This window comes from Stegodyphus dumicola, chromosome X1 (genome assembly GCF_044657685.1).
Source record: "Stegodyphus dumicola isolate Sdum_Otavi_A_Nest chromosome X1, ASM4465768v1".
NCBI classification, from domain to species: domain Eukaryota; kingdom Metazoa; phylum Arthropoda; class Arachnida; order Araneae; family Eresidae; genus Stegodyphus; species Stegodyphus dumicola.
In genome coordinates, this window is record NC_140780.1 from 116,101,382 (window position 1) to 116,118,949 (window position 17,568).

General features: G+C 33.8%; 1 protein-coding gene across 1 annotated transcript in view; it reads left to right on the forward strand.

Annotated features, from left to right (window-relative positions):
* Window positions 1–17,568, forward strand: part of LOC118198369 (uncharacterized) — a 424,861-nt gene that overhangs the window by 358,509 nt on the left and 48,784 nt on the right. Inside the window, exons 11-14 of the mRNA XM_085807093.1 lie at window positions 706–841; window positions 1,439–1,555; window positions 6,724–6,846; window positions 11,200–11,538. Of these exons, the coding sequence (XP_085663219.1) occupies window positions 706–841; window positions 1,439–1,555; window positions 6,724–6,846; window positions 11,200–11,538 (715 nt within the window). The remainder of the gene's footprint in view (window positions 1–705; window positions 842–1,438; window positions 1,556–6,723; window positions 6,847–11,199; window positions 11,539–17,568) is intronic.

The following is a 17,568-nucleotide window of genomic DNA, read 5'->3' on the forward strand; positions in this document are numbered from 1 at the left end:
CAGCAAAATTTTCCTTCTCTCTGATTTCCAAATTTTTGTTACTTCATCATCCTCGCTATATCGGACTTTCTTTCTGCCATCCCTTCAGTTATCATTTTAAAATTCGAATTTTTCCTCAGTTCCCTTATTTGATCCGATTATGTCTATTTCGAAATCTACATCTCTCGCCGTTTAGTAATCCTTTTGAAAATTTGCATTGGTTATTTCGGAATTTTTACGCCTTTCTTAGCGTGAAATCAATTGGAAAAAATGCTTTAAAATTTTGGGATTTCAAACTTCTAGACACTGCTCAGACAGTAATTGTAGAGGAATTATATCAACAATACCTACCTCTAATGCAATCAATGCATTGGAGCCTCCTCATGCTAGAAACACATTTTGGTAAAATGTTAGAATCCCAAATGATTCACTTATATGCCAAAATGTCACTTATATACGTATTAAGAAGTTCTAAATATCGTTCACAGTTAAAAGATTGTTGATTTAAAAAGAAAAGTTCTTTGTAAGCATAGTTACCTCACAAGTCTATACCAAATATTGGCAGTTTGCTTGGGTTGTAGATAGGCATATGTGATTTAATTAGTATTATCTTAAGAACAGTAATGCTGTCGCCACGTACTCAGTGGGATAAGCTAATGCTTTTCTGTATTCTTAAAATCTGTGTGTTTATATAAAAAATAACATTTTAAAATTACCTTATTTCAGGTTTATAAAATTATCAAGTCCAAATCTGAACAACTTCGTGGTTGTAGGCTGTATTCTAGTTTACATTGCAGTTATCTTACTTGGAATGGACAATGGAACTCTAATCCGTTCTGAACATTTTCCTGTTATATGCACTGTAAGTAAGATGTCTATTAATCATATGTAAAATTTGTCTATAAAATTGTTCTGTTCCATTTGGAAAGATCTCCAAGTGCAAAAGCAATTTTTGGAAAATACTTGTAATTTATTGTGTAATTAACATTTTGAAATGTTAATTGACAGAAATTTCTGTCAGTTAACAAAATGCTACTTCCTAAAATATGGTATAAATAGCAATATTTATGTGGTTTTAAATTTTCCTTTCGAAAATGTTTCAAATTAATTAGAACAAGTATAACTGTTATCATTTTTCTTCTGTGATCTAAATGTTTTCCAAGAATAACATATAAGTTGAAACGTAAATCTAAAATATTCGCATTACTTGCTTTCATTTTCTCTTAAATAAATCTAATCCTCAGCATAAGGCTTTGTTTTAAGAAAATAAGAGATTATTTTTCCTTCATTTGTATTTTTTAAATAGAAAATGTAAAAAATGTGAGGCATACTAGCTTTCTAAAAATCTTTACCTTGAGAAATGCATGTAATTAGTTCTTTTTCTATCATTTCTTCCTGAAAAAAAATTTAATTTTGATATTAATTTCATAATTATTTCCGCCACATTTTTCTCCAACAGGCTCGAGCTTTCTTACTTTCTGGAGGATTTTCCCTCGCTTTTGGATGCATGTTCATCAAGACATATCGTGTGTATCATATCTTTATACGAACCAATACGAGTATCGTCAAAAGTAAAGTGAGTAAACAATACTTCTACACATATTTTGTTTAAAATGTGCAAATTGTAAGAGAATAGAATGAACTTCAAAACTAAATGAAGTGCTTAAAATATCAGAACTATACAGAAAAGGAACTGAAATAACACATTAATATTACAAATCCTAAATTATAATAGAATGTAAAAATTATAAAACATCAAAATTGATTACATTATTCAATTTATTTTATTTGGAAGTCAAAGAAAAATGATTGTTTCTTCCATACACCCCTACATCTTGGCAAAATCTTCGGCGAAAGATCGCTATCAAAGTAGGTAGATTTTTTTAATTTGCGGTTTTTGTTCCATAAAAAAAGGGATTAGATATTTATCTTTACCAAAAATGTGTTAAGTAGTTGTATATCTGAATATGTTTAAAATGTATGTGGTATTCTTAAAGGAAAAGCCTTCTGCTACCAGTCCTCTTATATTCAAATAAGACTGAGCTGTTTTTACAAATGCTTTTAAATAAACCACCTTCCAAATATCGCAAGTTCGCCTCTCATATGGATGGAGGCTGTCTCACATTTCTGATACATTTCCTTGATTCATGAGAAAATTGTGTTATTATATTTTCATAGCGGCTTTTTATTCTCAATATATTTCCGTTTAAAATTATTATCTTGTGGATGTATTCCAAATCTCATGAGACCAATCTCTTCCCCAGGCAACTTAATAAATACTCGTAAAGAAGTAAGTTCAGAAACTGTTCCCATGCATTGCACCTGAATTTATAAATTTTACCAGAATTTTTTTTGATTATAGTAAATTAAACTGTAAGTTATTATAACTTTTATATTCGAATTAGAAATTAAATAAATAATGGAAATGAATGTTTTATTGTTCGCTATTAATTATAAATCTACTTGTTCCATTAATATTAAGCTAATTATACATCTTACGTTTTCTCATTTCTCTAAATTTATATTCGACTGAAGTCGATATCATCTCTTTCAAGAAAATAAAAGTAATTGCATTACCATTTATGTGATTAAATAAATCCAAAAATAAGATAATTTTATCCGCGTATTTATTTTGTGATAATGACATGTTTCAACAGAAAAGAACAAATTAACGTAATGATAGTAAATTATTTATACAAAAAACAGTGACAAAAGTTTCAGTTAAGTAATTAGATAACAAATTACTGATGATTTAAATGAACAAAACTTGTTTCGAATTTCCAGCTTCTAATGTTGTCCGTATTTAAAATAAAATCCACAAAATTGAAAACAAATTTATATTATGTACATATTCCATGTACAAGGCGTTTTTCCTGAACTCCAAAATGCCTGTTTGTATTTAACTTTTTTTTGTAACGTTTCAAGTCGAATATACAGGTCATTATTTTTTAAAATATAATAGTTCTGTTTTCGGGAGTAAAACCTTCTCCTCCGTGATGACGGGGAGCTCCTTTCATTTGTTGGTTCATTCTGTTTTTCCGTCAATTACTCCCTCAGTCTTCACTTTATCTGTTACGCAGTGTCCGCCGATAATATCGCTGCAAAATCATCGCGGGCGAAAACGTCGCAGAGAAAACAACGCAAGGCGAAAACGTCGTGCTACAAAACATCGTGGGAGAAAACATCGCAAAGAGAAAACATCGCAGTTCTAAAACATCGTGGTACAAAATATCGTCGTCGAAAATAAAGCGGTTCAAAAACTTCGCAGTTTAAAAACATCGTCGTCGAAAATATCGCGGCAAAAAATAATGTATCAACAAATCATCGCAGGACGATAACATCGCAGACCTGCTTTTTTCAGGCTTTAATAATTGTAAATGGATATTCCCATAATGATTTGTGAGCGCGAGATGGAAAGAAAGATAATTTTTACTTTCATATTTTTTATTAACTAATCAATTCTTGCTAAAAAAAAGTAAGAAGGAAACTTAATACTTAAGAATAAACTGAAGCAGAAGAAGAAATAATTTTCATTAAGAGTATTAGATTGACAAAAGTGAAGAAAATAATCTCATAATTAGCAATTTTTTATAGATAAGTTCATGCAATTACGTAGCTTCCTTTTTCTAAACATTTTTAGATTATTCTTTTAATGAAAAATTACCAGTACAAACTTTATAAAAAATGATTTATTAATGACCTTTGTTAGTTAACTATGTCAGTTTAAAATTATATTAAGTGCTATAAGTTGCCTTAATTTTCTATGCTTAAATTTCCTTCTTACTTTTTCAGCAAAAATTTATTAGTTAATAAAAAATATGAAAGTAAAGAATATCCTTCTTTCCATCTTACGCTCACAAATCATTATGGAAATATCCATTTACAATTATTAAAGCCTGAAAAAAGCATGGCTGCGATGTTATCGTCATGCGATGATTTGTAGATACTTTATTTTTTACCACGATATTTTCGACGACGATGTTTTTAAACTGCGAAATTTTTTAACTGCTTTATTTTGGACGACGATATTTTGTATCACGATGTTTTAGAATTGCGATGTTTTCTCTTTGCGATGTTTTCTCCCACGATGTTTTGTAGCACGACGTTTTCGCCTTGCGTTGTTTTCTCTGCGAAGTTTTCGCCCGCGATGTTTTCGGCTGTAACCCTGTTACGCATGTATTCTTCTCTTCATATGAGTGTTGTTGGCTCCCTGGTTTCTCTTCTCTTTTAAATTGGCAGACTTGTTTCGTCGCTCTTTTTAGTCTGAGTTGCAGAAAATAGGTATTTTCTCCTCTTTTCTATGATAACGCGTTAATTGGCCTTTTAACCGTGAGTCTTACTCTTCTAGTTCTTACATTTGACCTTAGGCTTTTCCTATGCTTCCTTTTCACCCTTCCTCGCTAACAGAATTGATGGCATGTTGTATGATAGAACAGATAATTGGTTGTGAATCTTACAGACAGAAAAGTCTTTTTCGTGGCTGGAGCTGGAGTGTATTCTATTTTCCTGCAGTCTCTCTCTTATATGGCTTTCCAAGTCGATAATCCTCCCGAAGTTCTTGTTTTAAAAATAAAACACAGAGCTTGAACTTACGGAAGAAATTGGGTGGCATGAAAGGAGGTTAGTTGGTTAGACGTCTTTAACGCACTTTTTTAAATTGATAAGTTTTACCCTGCTCAAAAAATTAGGTTCAACAAACTTGTAAATCAAAGCTTAAATTCTGATATTAAGTGCATTACTAAGTTTTGATACATTCCTTCTAGTTGTATGCAGTTCAGCAACAAAGAAACAACAAAACAAAATTTACTCATTATCTCCGAAACACTAATAACTCTTACGTTATGAAACTACGTGTCAGGTATAAATTTTTACAGCTACTTTTGGCAATTTAGAAGAGAAAAGCAATAAAAGAATAAAAAGGCAGTGATGAAATCTTAAGTATCATAATAGCAACTTTCTGAAAACGACAGAACGAACATCATACGAAATGAAGCAATGAGTGTAAGCCAAAATATCGCTGTGGGTGGGAAATTTATGCAAAGCAAATGGGTATAACAAATTAAGAGTATATGCCACTGACTATGAAATTTCAGTTTTCAAAGTGCAGTAACTTATTTCCCGGTTTAGAATCCAAAAGTGCATAAATATAAAAATGCAATAATAAGAATCACAGGAGAACAGTAATCCATCAAGTAGAGTTTTTTCTTGGGATAGTACGGGGAGTCCATGCCTGCTCACCAATGATCCATAATTCTGTTTGTAGTCAAACTGCTTTAACATGTGTGCAAAAATGGGTTTTGGTTTTGATTCGTAATGCGCGTACTTTTTTCGCTCCCCAGATGCCTACTTGTTTCCAGTGTTTCGTAATGCACGAGTGTTTTATTTATCAGCGTCCACGATTATTTCCGTTATCTTAATTTTAGGAACTTTATTTTATGAATTTATAAGATATAAGGTATTTCTCCCGCCTTCTTAGAGAGCCTTCGTGGTGTAGTGGTCTGCACGCTCAGCGCGTAATTGAGAGGTCCGCGATTCGATTCTTGGCGAAGGCGTTGCTAATTTTTCATCTTTCCTGCTTCAAAAAAAATACCTAATATCTCTACAGTGGCGCCCGAGCTAAAAAGGGTGTATTGGATGATGATTCTCCACACCCAGGATTTGGCGATTAAGTCCCCTAAAAACCCCAGTCGCCCTTTAGAAGGGGGAGTATATAAGGTATTTCTCCCGCCTTCTTAGCGAGCCTTCGTAGTGTAGTGGTCTGCACGCTCATCGCGTAACTGAGAGGTCCGAGGTTCGATTCCCAGCGAAGGCGTTGCTAATTTTTCATCTTTCCTGCTTCAAAAAAATACCTAACGTCTCTACAAAGATATGAACGTTTTTCAATATTCTTACATATTTTTTACTTCAATGATAATTTATTATATGCGAATATAGCTGCTATGTTCCAGACCTAACAATTCTACGGGTTTCAACAATTTTCAACGAATTCTTATTTTTCGTTCATTTTATTGCATTTATATCATAACATGGAATCTTTTATATGGTTTTCATGTACAAACATTTTCTGTGAAGATTATATAAAATTATTTCTATCACAAATATAAAAAGCACATACTTACTCATATTGTATTATATTTTCCTAAATACAATTACTAAAAATGGCAAGTGCAAAATCAAAAACGCATTTTGCTGTCCAGCTCCAATGAAGTATGCTGTCTTTCAGAACTTACGGGTCCATCCGAGCCTTCTGAATACTAGTAATTCAAACTAGCTGGCTTCATGGCTCATTTTCTTGGTTTTCTCTATATGTGGGTGTATTTCGTCCTTAGAATGTCGTCTACGGAAGTATCCCTCTCCTTAAGCAGATAGCCTTCGTGCGCTTTTCCTCATTCAAATGACCTAATCTAACTTACAAAAGCATTTCATCTTACTTTAAGCGATTTATTTTACAGATAAACGATTAAAGCTCAAAATACAGAAACATCGTCAATTTAAACAACAAAAGCAAAACTTTATATCTGAAATATCCGATATGCTGTACGTTGTACATAGTTTAAAACTTAGATATATATATATATATATTATATTTAAATACTGTGAAGTGAATCAGCATTTTATCCATAATCCGTTATGAAATAACTAATATCTATCAAAATTTTGTCTTATTATTCAACTAATGAGTAAAAGCTTCAGTACCTTCTTCTGTTCATTGTATTTATTTCTTATTCATTTTTATGTTTTCAGCTTCTGCACGATCAGCAATTGCTCGGCATGGTTAGTGTGCTACTCTTAATTGACTGCGTCCTTGTAACGTTATGGGTAACGATAGATCCCATGCAACGCCAACTGACCAAGTTATCCATGCAGGTAACCAATTAATTTAATTCTTGATAGAATGTAATGAGCTCATCTTGATTATATTTATAGTGTATGAACAATAACGCACGTATCTGTAAATGCCTTAAAATGATAAAACGAAATGTTTTGTAGATTTTAAGTTTACAAGCAGCTGACGTATTATTTTTACAGCATTAGCAAAGAATTCCCTCGGGTTTCATACATCATGCCAATTACAGTCTGGATTAGCATCTTCATATGAAAAAATTTCCTTATGTATTTGTAAACATAATACAAGGCTCTGTTTACTACCTCAATTGTAAACAAATATAAGCATCATCAGTTAGCAAACATTTTCTCGGCAGTAACCTAAATAGTTTCAAACAGATTTGTTAAGATTTCTTATCTACCTCTGTATATCTATGAAGAGCAATAAGTACAGGGATCAAACAAAAATATGTTAAGCACTTTATTTCGAATTGAATGGCATCAGACAGTTTATTTTAGATCTGTCTCTCTATTAAAATGGGTTTCCGATAGAATTAGTTCTCTAAGTAGAAAATTAAGAATACAAAACATCTGCAGAAGATGATGGGCAACTGCATATCGATATCCAGAACCGCATGAATGATTACTCCATACTAATAACCTCTGAATAATACCATCGAGCGTAAATCAGTTATAGAGTTCTTTTCTTTAACGCAGACATAAAAAGCGTATTAACAGACGAATTTTTACCTTATGCGATGACTGCTGTTCTCATTCAAAGGACAGCGTACTCGAACATCTGACCATCTAGGCGTGTCAATTTCAAGGTGTGAGCCTACAATTCTAACTTCTTGAAGGCACCAAAACTGTGTTGAGAAAGGTATTATCGGGTAGATGCGGATAAGACACGCTAAGCGTAATCCTGAAAAGCATCTTCAGCTTCATATTCGCTGTAAAACATTATCATTTCACAGTATTGAATGAACACGCCATCAGAACCTCCCATGTGATTTCCACGACCCATATTGTAAGTGCTATGCGCTTCATAGAACAAATAGCTAATAATGCTCTCATCTTGTCACGTTTAAATATTCGGGTATTTCATTAATTTGACGGGTTATCTATGCCTTTTTCTTCCCAAGCCTTAGAACGAAAATAATGAGAGAGGCGCGTAGATAACGCGTATGAAATATTTCGGACAAACATAGTATTCATCACATATGGCTGAGATAAGTCATATATTATAAAAATTCGTCTGTAGGCACGCTGTAGCGAACTCAGTGCATTCTGTAATTCTCGTTACCGCTTATTGCTATGAACTGTTAATTATTATTAATTAGCGTACTTTTTAAATGTCGATTTATAGTAATTAGCTGCACTTGTATAACTGTAATTGATTATTTTCTTTTGTAGTACAGAGTTGGATTCGGTAATTTTCCTAATTTTCTGCTTGAGCTGCCTTAAGTAATTGCTTTTATTCTTTCGGTATCCACTTTACTAAATCTAAGGTCAGTTAAAGAGTCAAATCTAAGGTATTCAGTCTGAGACCTTCATTTCGAAATTACAGCAGTGTGGAAAGACTACCCTTTGGAGACATTATTATAAAAAATTGGTTAGTTCAAAAAAATATTGAGTCACCCCGTAAATAACAGGAATTTCTAGAGTAAATCCGAAAATAACGCAAAATCCATTTTTTCTCATTCGAGGCTCGATGGGGATAGTCATCATCATCCATAAGGGGGAAATCAGGGCCAATTGCAGCAACCTAGAGTCTCACCAGAGGGTGTCTGTCTTCACCCCCGATACCGCATAGCCGTCAGAGAATCGTCTTTAAAGATGTGCAGCAGAAGGATACGATAACCCATTGAAATTCCAACCACACCATAATGCTGCCACCTTTGAATGAATGTAGTTCTAAGATGTTCTGGGACTCAGTCTGTTTCTCGTTCTGTCAGGATCCTTACACGCTTATCAATGATTCTAAGGCCAGCTTTGACTCGTCTGTCAACAGGACGTTGCACCAATATCAGACAATCCCAATCAGATACTGATGATGCCAATTTAATCTTACCCTTCTGCAGTGGTTGGTTAGTGGAACACAAAAACTTGATACTGGAGCGTACAGTTCCTTCACATTAAGCCTACCCCTGACGATACTGGCAGATATTGTCTTACCAAGTCACGCTGTAACCATGTATTAAACAGTTGTGGAGGTCACTAGTGGATTCTGCTTGATTACTATAGCAACATACCGACCTTCAGAGGGGGTGGTATTCCTTGTTCGACCGGGCAGAAGTCTCTGGTCAACTTTTTATTTTGCTAGGAATTGTTTCCATATTCGGGAAGTTACCGAATGACCAATGCCAAATAAAAAAGAAACTTTTTTTATTGACTCTCCTGCTTCAATGCATCTGACAACACACTAGAGCTCGTTATTTGCCATTCTTCTTCTTTCAGCCATAGAAACACGAATATGATCAAAACTCAAAACTTATGCTACGAAAGTTATATACACTTATAACATTTAAATAACCTTTCGGAATGTAACTTCCCGCAACCTTTCTGAATGCTCGTATTTTTAAAAACTTCCTAATTAGCCTATGTTCGGACACAAGATATTTGCATATTTCATCTGCAACCCCAGAACGCAAGAACTGGATACCCGTCCCGGGATCCTCAAAGGGCCTGCCATATTGGGGTGTGTGTATACAAACTCCTGAGATCCCTTCACCGGCGGCGCAGACTCCGCAGTCCCTGCCCGGCTTTATGCAAAACATGGGATAAAGAAGAAAAACGCTTACAAAATACTAAATACTAGATAAGAAAGCTGGCACATCTTTGCCTCCTGGCACCAATCTATCGGCACTGACTTTTTGTCTCGGTGCCTTGTCCGCTCTGCCAGTCTCCATCACTATCTGCAACCACATTTATTTTTTCAGCCAATCATCTAACTATACTTCCTGAAATTGCTAATTTGCATTGCTTCCTTAACCTTTGAAGCCAGTGTATGTCGCCGTTTTAGTCGTGAGAGTTTTTTTTTTCAATTCAGTTCTTTGATGAAGGTTTGATTTTCAGAAAGCAGCTTGTAGTAGAAAATGTCTCCTTTGTTCAACCGTATCTTCTTTTATTAGAGGCTTCCTTTCGGTATTGCAAATGATATCTTGTCTTTGGTAACCCTCTGTTTGTTCATCTTTTGTATTCTTGGAAAAAATTCGCTTCTTTCCCTTGATTACTCGATTCAGAAAAGTCTCTTTTTTTTTTTAATTCAATAAGGTGAGAGAAGTAAATTTCCAGTCGTTGTTTCAAATTCCTATCCTTCATTTCGATTCGTGCAGAATATCCTGCCACAATTTAGAAACCTTTTATGTCAATTAAGTGCCAACGGACCTTTATTAGGTTGACTGCAGAAGCTAATCTGAATTATCTATCGTACCTGAGATTTTACTCTATTAATACAGGCCAGAAAAAGAGCATTACTTGTGGGATGACTCAGTACCCTTTTGAAAGCTACTCAGTACACTTCTGAGCAAGCAATTTGCTGCAACAAGCTGTAATTAAATACTACGTAATGATCGTATGCTTAATTTTCTTCAAATAAATTAAAAATATTCCACGTATTGACTTCTTTATTATTTTTTAACTCGTTTGTGTTTTTACTTTGCTTTCTGCTGCTGCTTGTAGTTTTTCCATTTGTTGTTATATATGTTTATTTTGAAAAATTCTGTTAGCTATTTACCGTTGTCTGAAATTATGTTTTATTAGCTTTTTAAATTTTCTTAGATTGCATTTATTTACACCAGAAATAGTATATATTTTCTTTCCTTTTGCAAGTTGGAGGTAGATTTCAGAATAATCACGTTAACAATTTTTTGAAGTTATTCTAATTAAGTGTATTATTATTTTTACTCCTAATGATGATTCCATGGTTTAGGAGCACGATTTCTTCCATTTGGTTCATATGTTTTCGCTATAATGTATGCTTTCCTGATGAAAAATGCATAACGGGTCAGTTTTGCAATCCCACTTTACATATTTTATTTTATATTGTGAAATTTATATTGATTATAACTTTTATGACAACGTTGACCATTATTTCGTAAATCCGTCATGTTTCAGGTTTTATTTTGTTATAAGCAGTTTTGTTTTATATTACCTTGCTTTCGTTGTTCATACTTTAATTTTTGATTATTTAGGGCAAGCTCAAATGATAAGCTTAAATTAACTCACAGTGGACATTAGAGGGAAAATGGGACTAATTAAAATAAAAACTTACACAAAAAATATTATCAGAAAACATTAATTCAGTAAATTTGTTTATTAAACAACGAAATAAACATTCCTAAAACTTTTACTTTAATTATTTTTCAGAATTTTAATTTTCCATGTCTTTAACAGGTTAATAAAGATGAGCCGAATGTTGTATACATGTATTTAAAGGAGCATTGCAGTTCCACCCATATGGCTAAATGGTTGGGAAGTTTATATATCTACAAAGGTCTACTACTAGTCGTCGGATGCTACATGGCTTGGGAGACAAGGCATGTCAAAGTTCCTGCCCTCAACGATTCTCAGTATATTGGAATGAGTGTTTACAATGTAGTCATCACAAGCATCATTGTTGTAGCATTGGCCAATGTTATTCCAGCAGAAAGATATACTTTAACATTCGTCCTTGTTTCTACATTAATATTCGTATCTACGACAACTACGCTTTGTATACTCTTCGTGCCTAAGGTATAGTATCGTTTTATACCAATATAAGTTCATTTCATATCTTTTAAAAACATATTAATAACGAGATGAGAGTGGAGATCTCAACATATTTGTGATTACCTTCAATTCAGTCATAACGAGTATTTGACTGAATAGCAAAATGAAACCATTAATGGAAACGCAGGTATAAATATATCTTAGATTAGATATATTCAGAAGTTTAGTGTTTTTGGAATGTACTTTAATTTTTCAAGTAATGTAGTCTATTGTTGCGATTCTTAAAATATACAAAATAAACCGCTGCAAATCTAGAATTATATCTATACGTAAATTTTGGACCATTGCTTGAAAATAAAGCAAATTTATTGCAATCGGGATAACTATATTGATCTGTACGAAATTTTAAAAGCAGCCGCATCTCCCTTCACAAACATAACATTTGTTTCACTAAGTTCACTTTGTATGTTATTCACACATAACTCGTTCATGAAGAACAGTAAAAAAATTATAGTTAGTTAAGTTTTGAATATAAGAAGGTTTCATAACGTTGGTGGTAATCTGAAGATATGATAAATTAGCTCTTAAATGTCTTCTATAATATCACTGAGTTAAAAGAAAACTTCATTTTGCGAAGGAAATTTTAGTAAAATTACAAGAATACCAGAATTGACAAGTTTCCATTGTATCCCTTTTGCACACATTTCAGTCCACATTTTAATTACAAATCGAAATATTTATTCAGATGTCATTTTTGAGTACAAACATTGCAGTCATAAAACCTGTATCGAAGATTTACTTTCTTAATACAGGTTTTAAGAATGCAGTGTTGCACATGGAAAAGAACCCGTTTGTAGTGCAGTTTTTCAGGTGCATTTCTATACAAAATCGAACATCGAAATGATTTTAGTGAAAGTAAGTCCCAAGTCCTAGGCAGTTCTTTCTGCATTATATTTTTAGACTATTGATCATAAAAAATATTCTAATACCCAGACTTTTGAGAGAACTTGCTTTTTCATAGCAGTTTCGAAATGAAAGTACTCCGGAGTTCCATGTGATGAATCTATTGTTGAACAATTGGTATTATCAATTAATCTAGACTACTTTGTTAATTTTTGACAAGTTATGTGTTTCTTTAAGGTAATTTGATATGTGGATTCATTTCGGAACTGTGCTTCAGGTTCTTTTGTAAGTACCGTAAAGTACGTTTCATGCGGGTTCATCGCTAGAGAAATACACTGACTACCAATAAGTATTTGGACACCTATGCAAATGACGATATCTGCTGTCCTAAGGTACGTCACGGACTCCGCCGGTATATATCGTGTAGGAAACAGCATCGGCTTTAGTCGCATGCAAGATGCCTCGCAGTTTTTAGCTCTCTGATTTCGAAAAAGGTATAATTATCGGGTATCACAAATGTGGCCGATCCTTAAGGGACATATCTAGCGATGTGAAGTACCCAAACTCGACAGTGGCCTATGTGATGAAGAAGTGGAAGGTGAGCGGTGACTATCGGAATGTGCCCCGAGTCGGCAGAACAACGAAACTGGGAGATAGAGACCGACGAGTGCTGTCCAGAGAAATTCGGGAGAACCGCACCCAACCGATGGCCCTCATCCGCGAGGAGTTTCAACGGGCATCCGTGAGTATTGTTTCAATGAATACCATCCGTAAGAAAGCGCATCTGCTTGGTTTTCATGGTCGTGCTGCTGCCCATAAGCCTTTGATCACAAAGTCCAACCGCGCTGCTCGGTTAATGGGGTGCAAAGCACATCGAAATTGGACCTTAGATCAGTAGAAACGGGTTCTTTGGAGTGACGAATCAAGGTTCACCCTTTACCGTTCGGATGGCAGGGTCTGGGTCTGGCGTCTACCTGGAGAACGTCTCCTGCCAAGAATGCATTGTGACAACAGTCAAGTTCGGCGGAGGTGGAATTATGATCTGGGTGTGTTTCTCCTGGTATGGGCTGGGACCCTTGGTCCTCATTCATGGTAAGCTCAACTCCGATGCCTGCTGCACTGTTTTAGATGACAAAGTGCTTCCTATGGCAGTTTTACGGGTTGGACCCCTGTTACTTTCAGGACGACAATGCCAGTGGTCATGTTTCGACGTTAACCAAGGCTTGGTATGGTGCTAATGGAGTTCATCGAATGGACTGGCCTGCCCAGAGTCCAGACCTGAACCCTATCGAGAACCTCTGGGACGAGTTGCATCGCCGAATTCAGGGGTGCACTACCCGTGCAAAATCGGTGAAGGAACTTCTATGTCTTCTCCCAGCCGAGTGGAAGAAAATACCACTAGCTGTCATACAAAGACTTGTGGAAAGTATACCCCAGAGGGTCCACGCTGTAATTACCTCTCGTGGAGGCTCTACCAACTATTGATTTTGAATAAATTTAGTTTTTCTTTCCTGTCACAGGTGTCCAAATACTTATTGGTAGTCAGTGTATTTGACATTTGCGAATTCGTATATTTATAATTTTAATGCTAGCCATGATCTTGGTGTCTGTAGTATAATTAAATTGTATTCAATTTCCTTTTGCGTCTACGTTTTGCTACAGTATATCTTAATAAAAGCGAATGAAATTACAAAAGATATTAATGAAGGAAATTTTTAGAGTATTAGTCAGTTAGCAGAAAATATAGGTGTATTTTACACATAACTTTGAATAATTAGAACTGTGGACATGTGACAAAGCTGTGAATTTATCTTCTGAACATTTGTGTTTACCAATTCTGGATTAAAAACGATCACGTAAATGTTGCAAAAAGCATATTCTACACTTTCTAGAAGCGAAAAGAAAACATTATACTCTAAGATTCCTAGATTGTTTGTTTCTAACTATATAATAGCTGCAGATGACGTAATAAAGTACCTGCAATCGAAGCTAATTGTATTCATTACGTTTACGACTTGGACTGCGAGAAACGTAGCCAGGCAGAAGAATGGCATGTTTCTTAGACCAGGACGTTATAGGGAGTACAGCATCTTTAGAAAAGAATAAGGGGGTATACTTATCAGGATTTGTATGTCTCTTAATCTGATTTGGAAACATGACATGTCCTGAATGGGAACAGGGAGCTTACTCAAGCTATGTTCAAATATGTATGGAATGGACGACGCAAGCAGGAAGAGTTAACTTTATCCTTTATTTTCCACAATATTACAAGCGCTCCCGCACTTCGGGATACAAAGACCAAACACTTGTGGTCTGAACATAAAAATATAAAAACTACTAACTAATTAAATTTAAATCAAAGCTAACTTTGAATGCTTGATACTAACAGACTAAGACCAGTCTTTTAAATTATTACGTATCTAGTAAGCAAACTGCTGAAAACTACAATACATTTAAAATAACGAGAGGACTAAACCTCTGGGCTTAAAGGCAGACAGCAACTGATGGCAAGCTCGCGTGAAATACAATGGCAAGGCGGCTCACTTTCTCTCCATCTAACTCTGCTCTTGGCAAAAAGCCACAACTTAAATACAAGTACAATTTGCATAAACAAGTTAACGCGTTTATTCTGGCCGGAAGTAGAATATAAGAGAAGACAGTACAGTTTTAAAATAAAATAAACGTTAGTAAAACTTAAGATCCTTACATATTCAGAAATGAGTGCTTGCATGTAAACAATGTTAGTATGAATACTAACATGAAGAATACATTTCAATCATTGGCCTAATTTGTGAATACAAGAATTTTGGTCTTTAGAAAACTAAGTAAAACATTGCTTTAACTAGATTAATATGATCATAAAAGTTACTTCCACAAATTACAAAATGGCATGCAATAGTAAATTTGAAAATTGTAACAAATGAGTAGGTACAAGACGAATCTCTCTAAAATGTAATTGTAAATTTCATAACTTCGCGCTCATAGCAAAACGCCTTTTCGTTATATGAACGAAAAATACGGTCGTATACAAATTTTCGTATATGGATTTATATGTGTTTTTTGAGAAAAACTGAGAGTTCGAATTTAGATGCCCTTCCTTGTTAGGGGAATTCATACTATGTAGTCACTTCTTTCCCGGGGATTTCAACATAGATCTACTTACTTGTGTTCAGGGGTCTTATCACCTCGGCTGTTGGTGGATCTTTCGCCTGAAGAAATAAGAACGGCCCAATGTTAAATAGTATAAACAAGAAAGTCACTCTGAAGTACAGTTTTCAACAAGTGTTTTCAGTAACAAGAGTCTGGTGAATATGAAACTAAAAATAACAGTGATCCAACGAATGTAAATGATTCTCATCTATGGCCAAACGTTGAAAATAAAAAATTTAGAATATTATATGTCAAAATTGGATCTAAGCAAGGTAAGCAGCAAACGTTTTTAATTTTAGATAATTTTTTGTCTAATTACTTTTAAAACTGTCCCCAAATGGTAAAAAGCAACATCGTTGCCTGTTTATTTGTTCGAAAGTTCAAGACTCGGAAATGTACCGTTTTCGAGTTGCTTATTATTTTCTGGAAGCAGAGTTGAATGGTTTATATACATTTTTAATGGCTGAAGAAAACTGACATCGGTAATTTAAAACTTGAGCTTATCTTTTGTCGCAATGATTCTTCTTTTTACTTGTCAAAAATTGTTAAAGCGTATTATAAAAAATTTTCAAACACAACGAATTAAAAACTCGTGAGATTTTAAGCAATTCGTACCAACGCTAGAGAATAAAATTTAATTCGAGATATTTTTCATGAAAAGGATTCATTCTAGATTAGAGCAGTTTGTTTGATAATGGTAAAGCATGGTAGGACTATCTGTCGTAAAAAGGAATGTGTTTGTGGACGAATTTCTAAGGGAACCTGGTAGACAGTAACTCAAAAAAGTATTGGAGCGTAAGAAACTTTCAAACATTTAGTAATAAAAATTCAGTTATTGTTAACAAGCCTGTTTTTCTTAAAAGTCCTTCACGGGGCAACCCTGCCTTTCCGGGTAGTGCTTTAATGGTGGAACGCGTAATAAATTTTTAAAAAAATTATATATCTGCAATTATATGAGGTTATTTAAATAAAATGCATGACATCCATTTAACTGTATTTGCAGCACAATGTTATTAATGGTAAATCTTTAATAAAACACCAATTAACAATTAAAAAATACTTATATTTTTCAGCAGCTTAAAGATATTCATAAAAGAAGCTTTCTAATTTCTAACAAATCACATGTGAATGCTCGTTCTGCACTTGTTTTCTTTTTAAGAATTTTTAAAACGTTTTCATTCACAGGTGTATATATATATATATATATATATATATATATATATCCTAAACAATATTGATAAATTGATTATATTATCTCCTAAATTTAATTAAAGTAGAATTATTTTAAAAGAGTGAATCCATACTGGTAAGTTATATTTTGAAAGATGTTTTGAAGTAACTTGAAAGTAAAATGTTAATAATGTTTTAACGGGGACTGGAATTAAATCATCATGAAGAACAAAAATTCCAATTGTAAAAGGAATATACGTATATCAAATGTTGTATGATCTTAAATTCATTTAGTGCGAAAATAAGTTACTACTATAATTAAACTTAGGAGATAATATAATCAATTAATCAATATTATTTAGTAAATATATATATTCAAAATATTACACACGCACACACATATATATATATATATGTATTTAAATATTACATATATATATAGCAAATAAAATCATTCCTCTTAAAGATGTTTCACATGTACTGTTTCGTTTATAATGTTTTAAGTAATTTGGAGTAGAAAACGACTTTTCGCAGTGCATGCAATAACTGGTAATGTTACTAAGAGTTTCAAAATTGTGTAAATATTAAGAAAAATCCCTTTACTGCAAACCTCTTAAGTTTCTATTGGAGATGAACTATATTGTTCTTGATGCAATTTCCTTTCTTACGGTATTTCTTTCTTTTCTATTTTTATTTTCGATATTTCTTTTCTCACCTATGGACAGTTTGGGGCCCAGAACTACTTTTTTTAAATTATCAGCACATAATAAGGAATGTTTACCATGTTTCTTTCTTTTGGTGGCCGTGTAATTTTTGTTGGCCCTCCCCCAA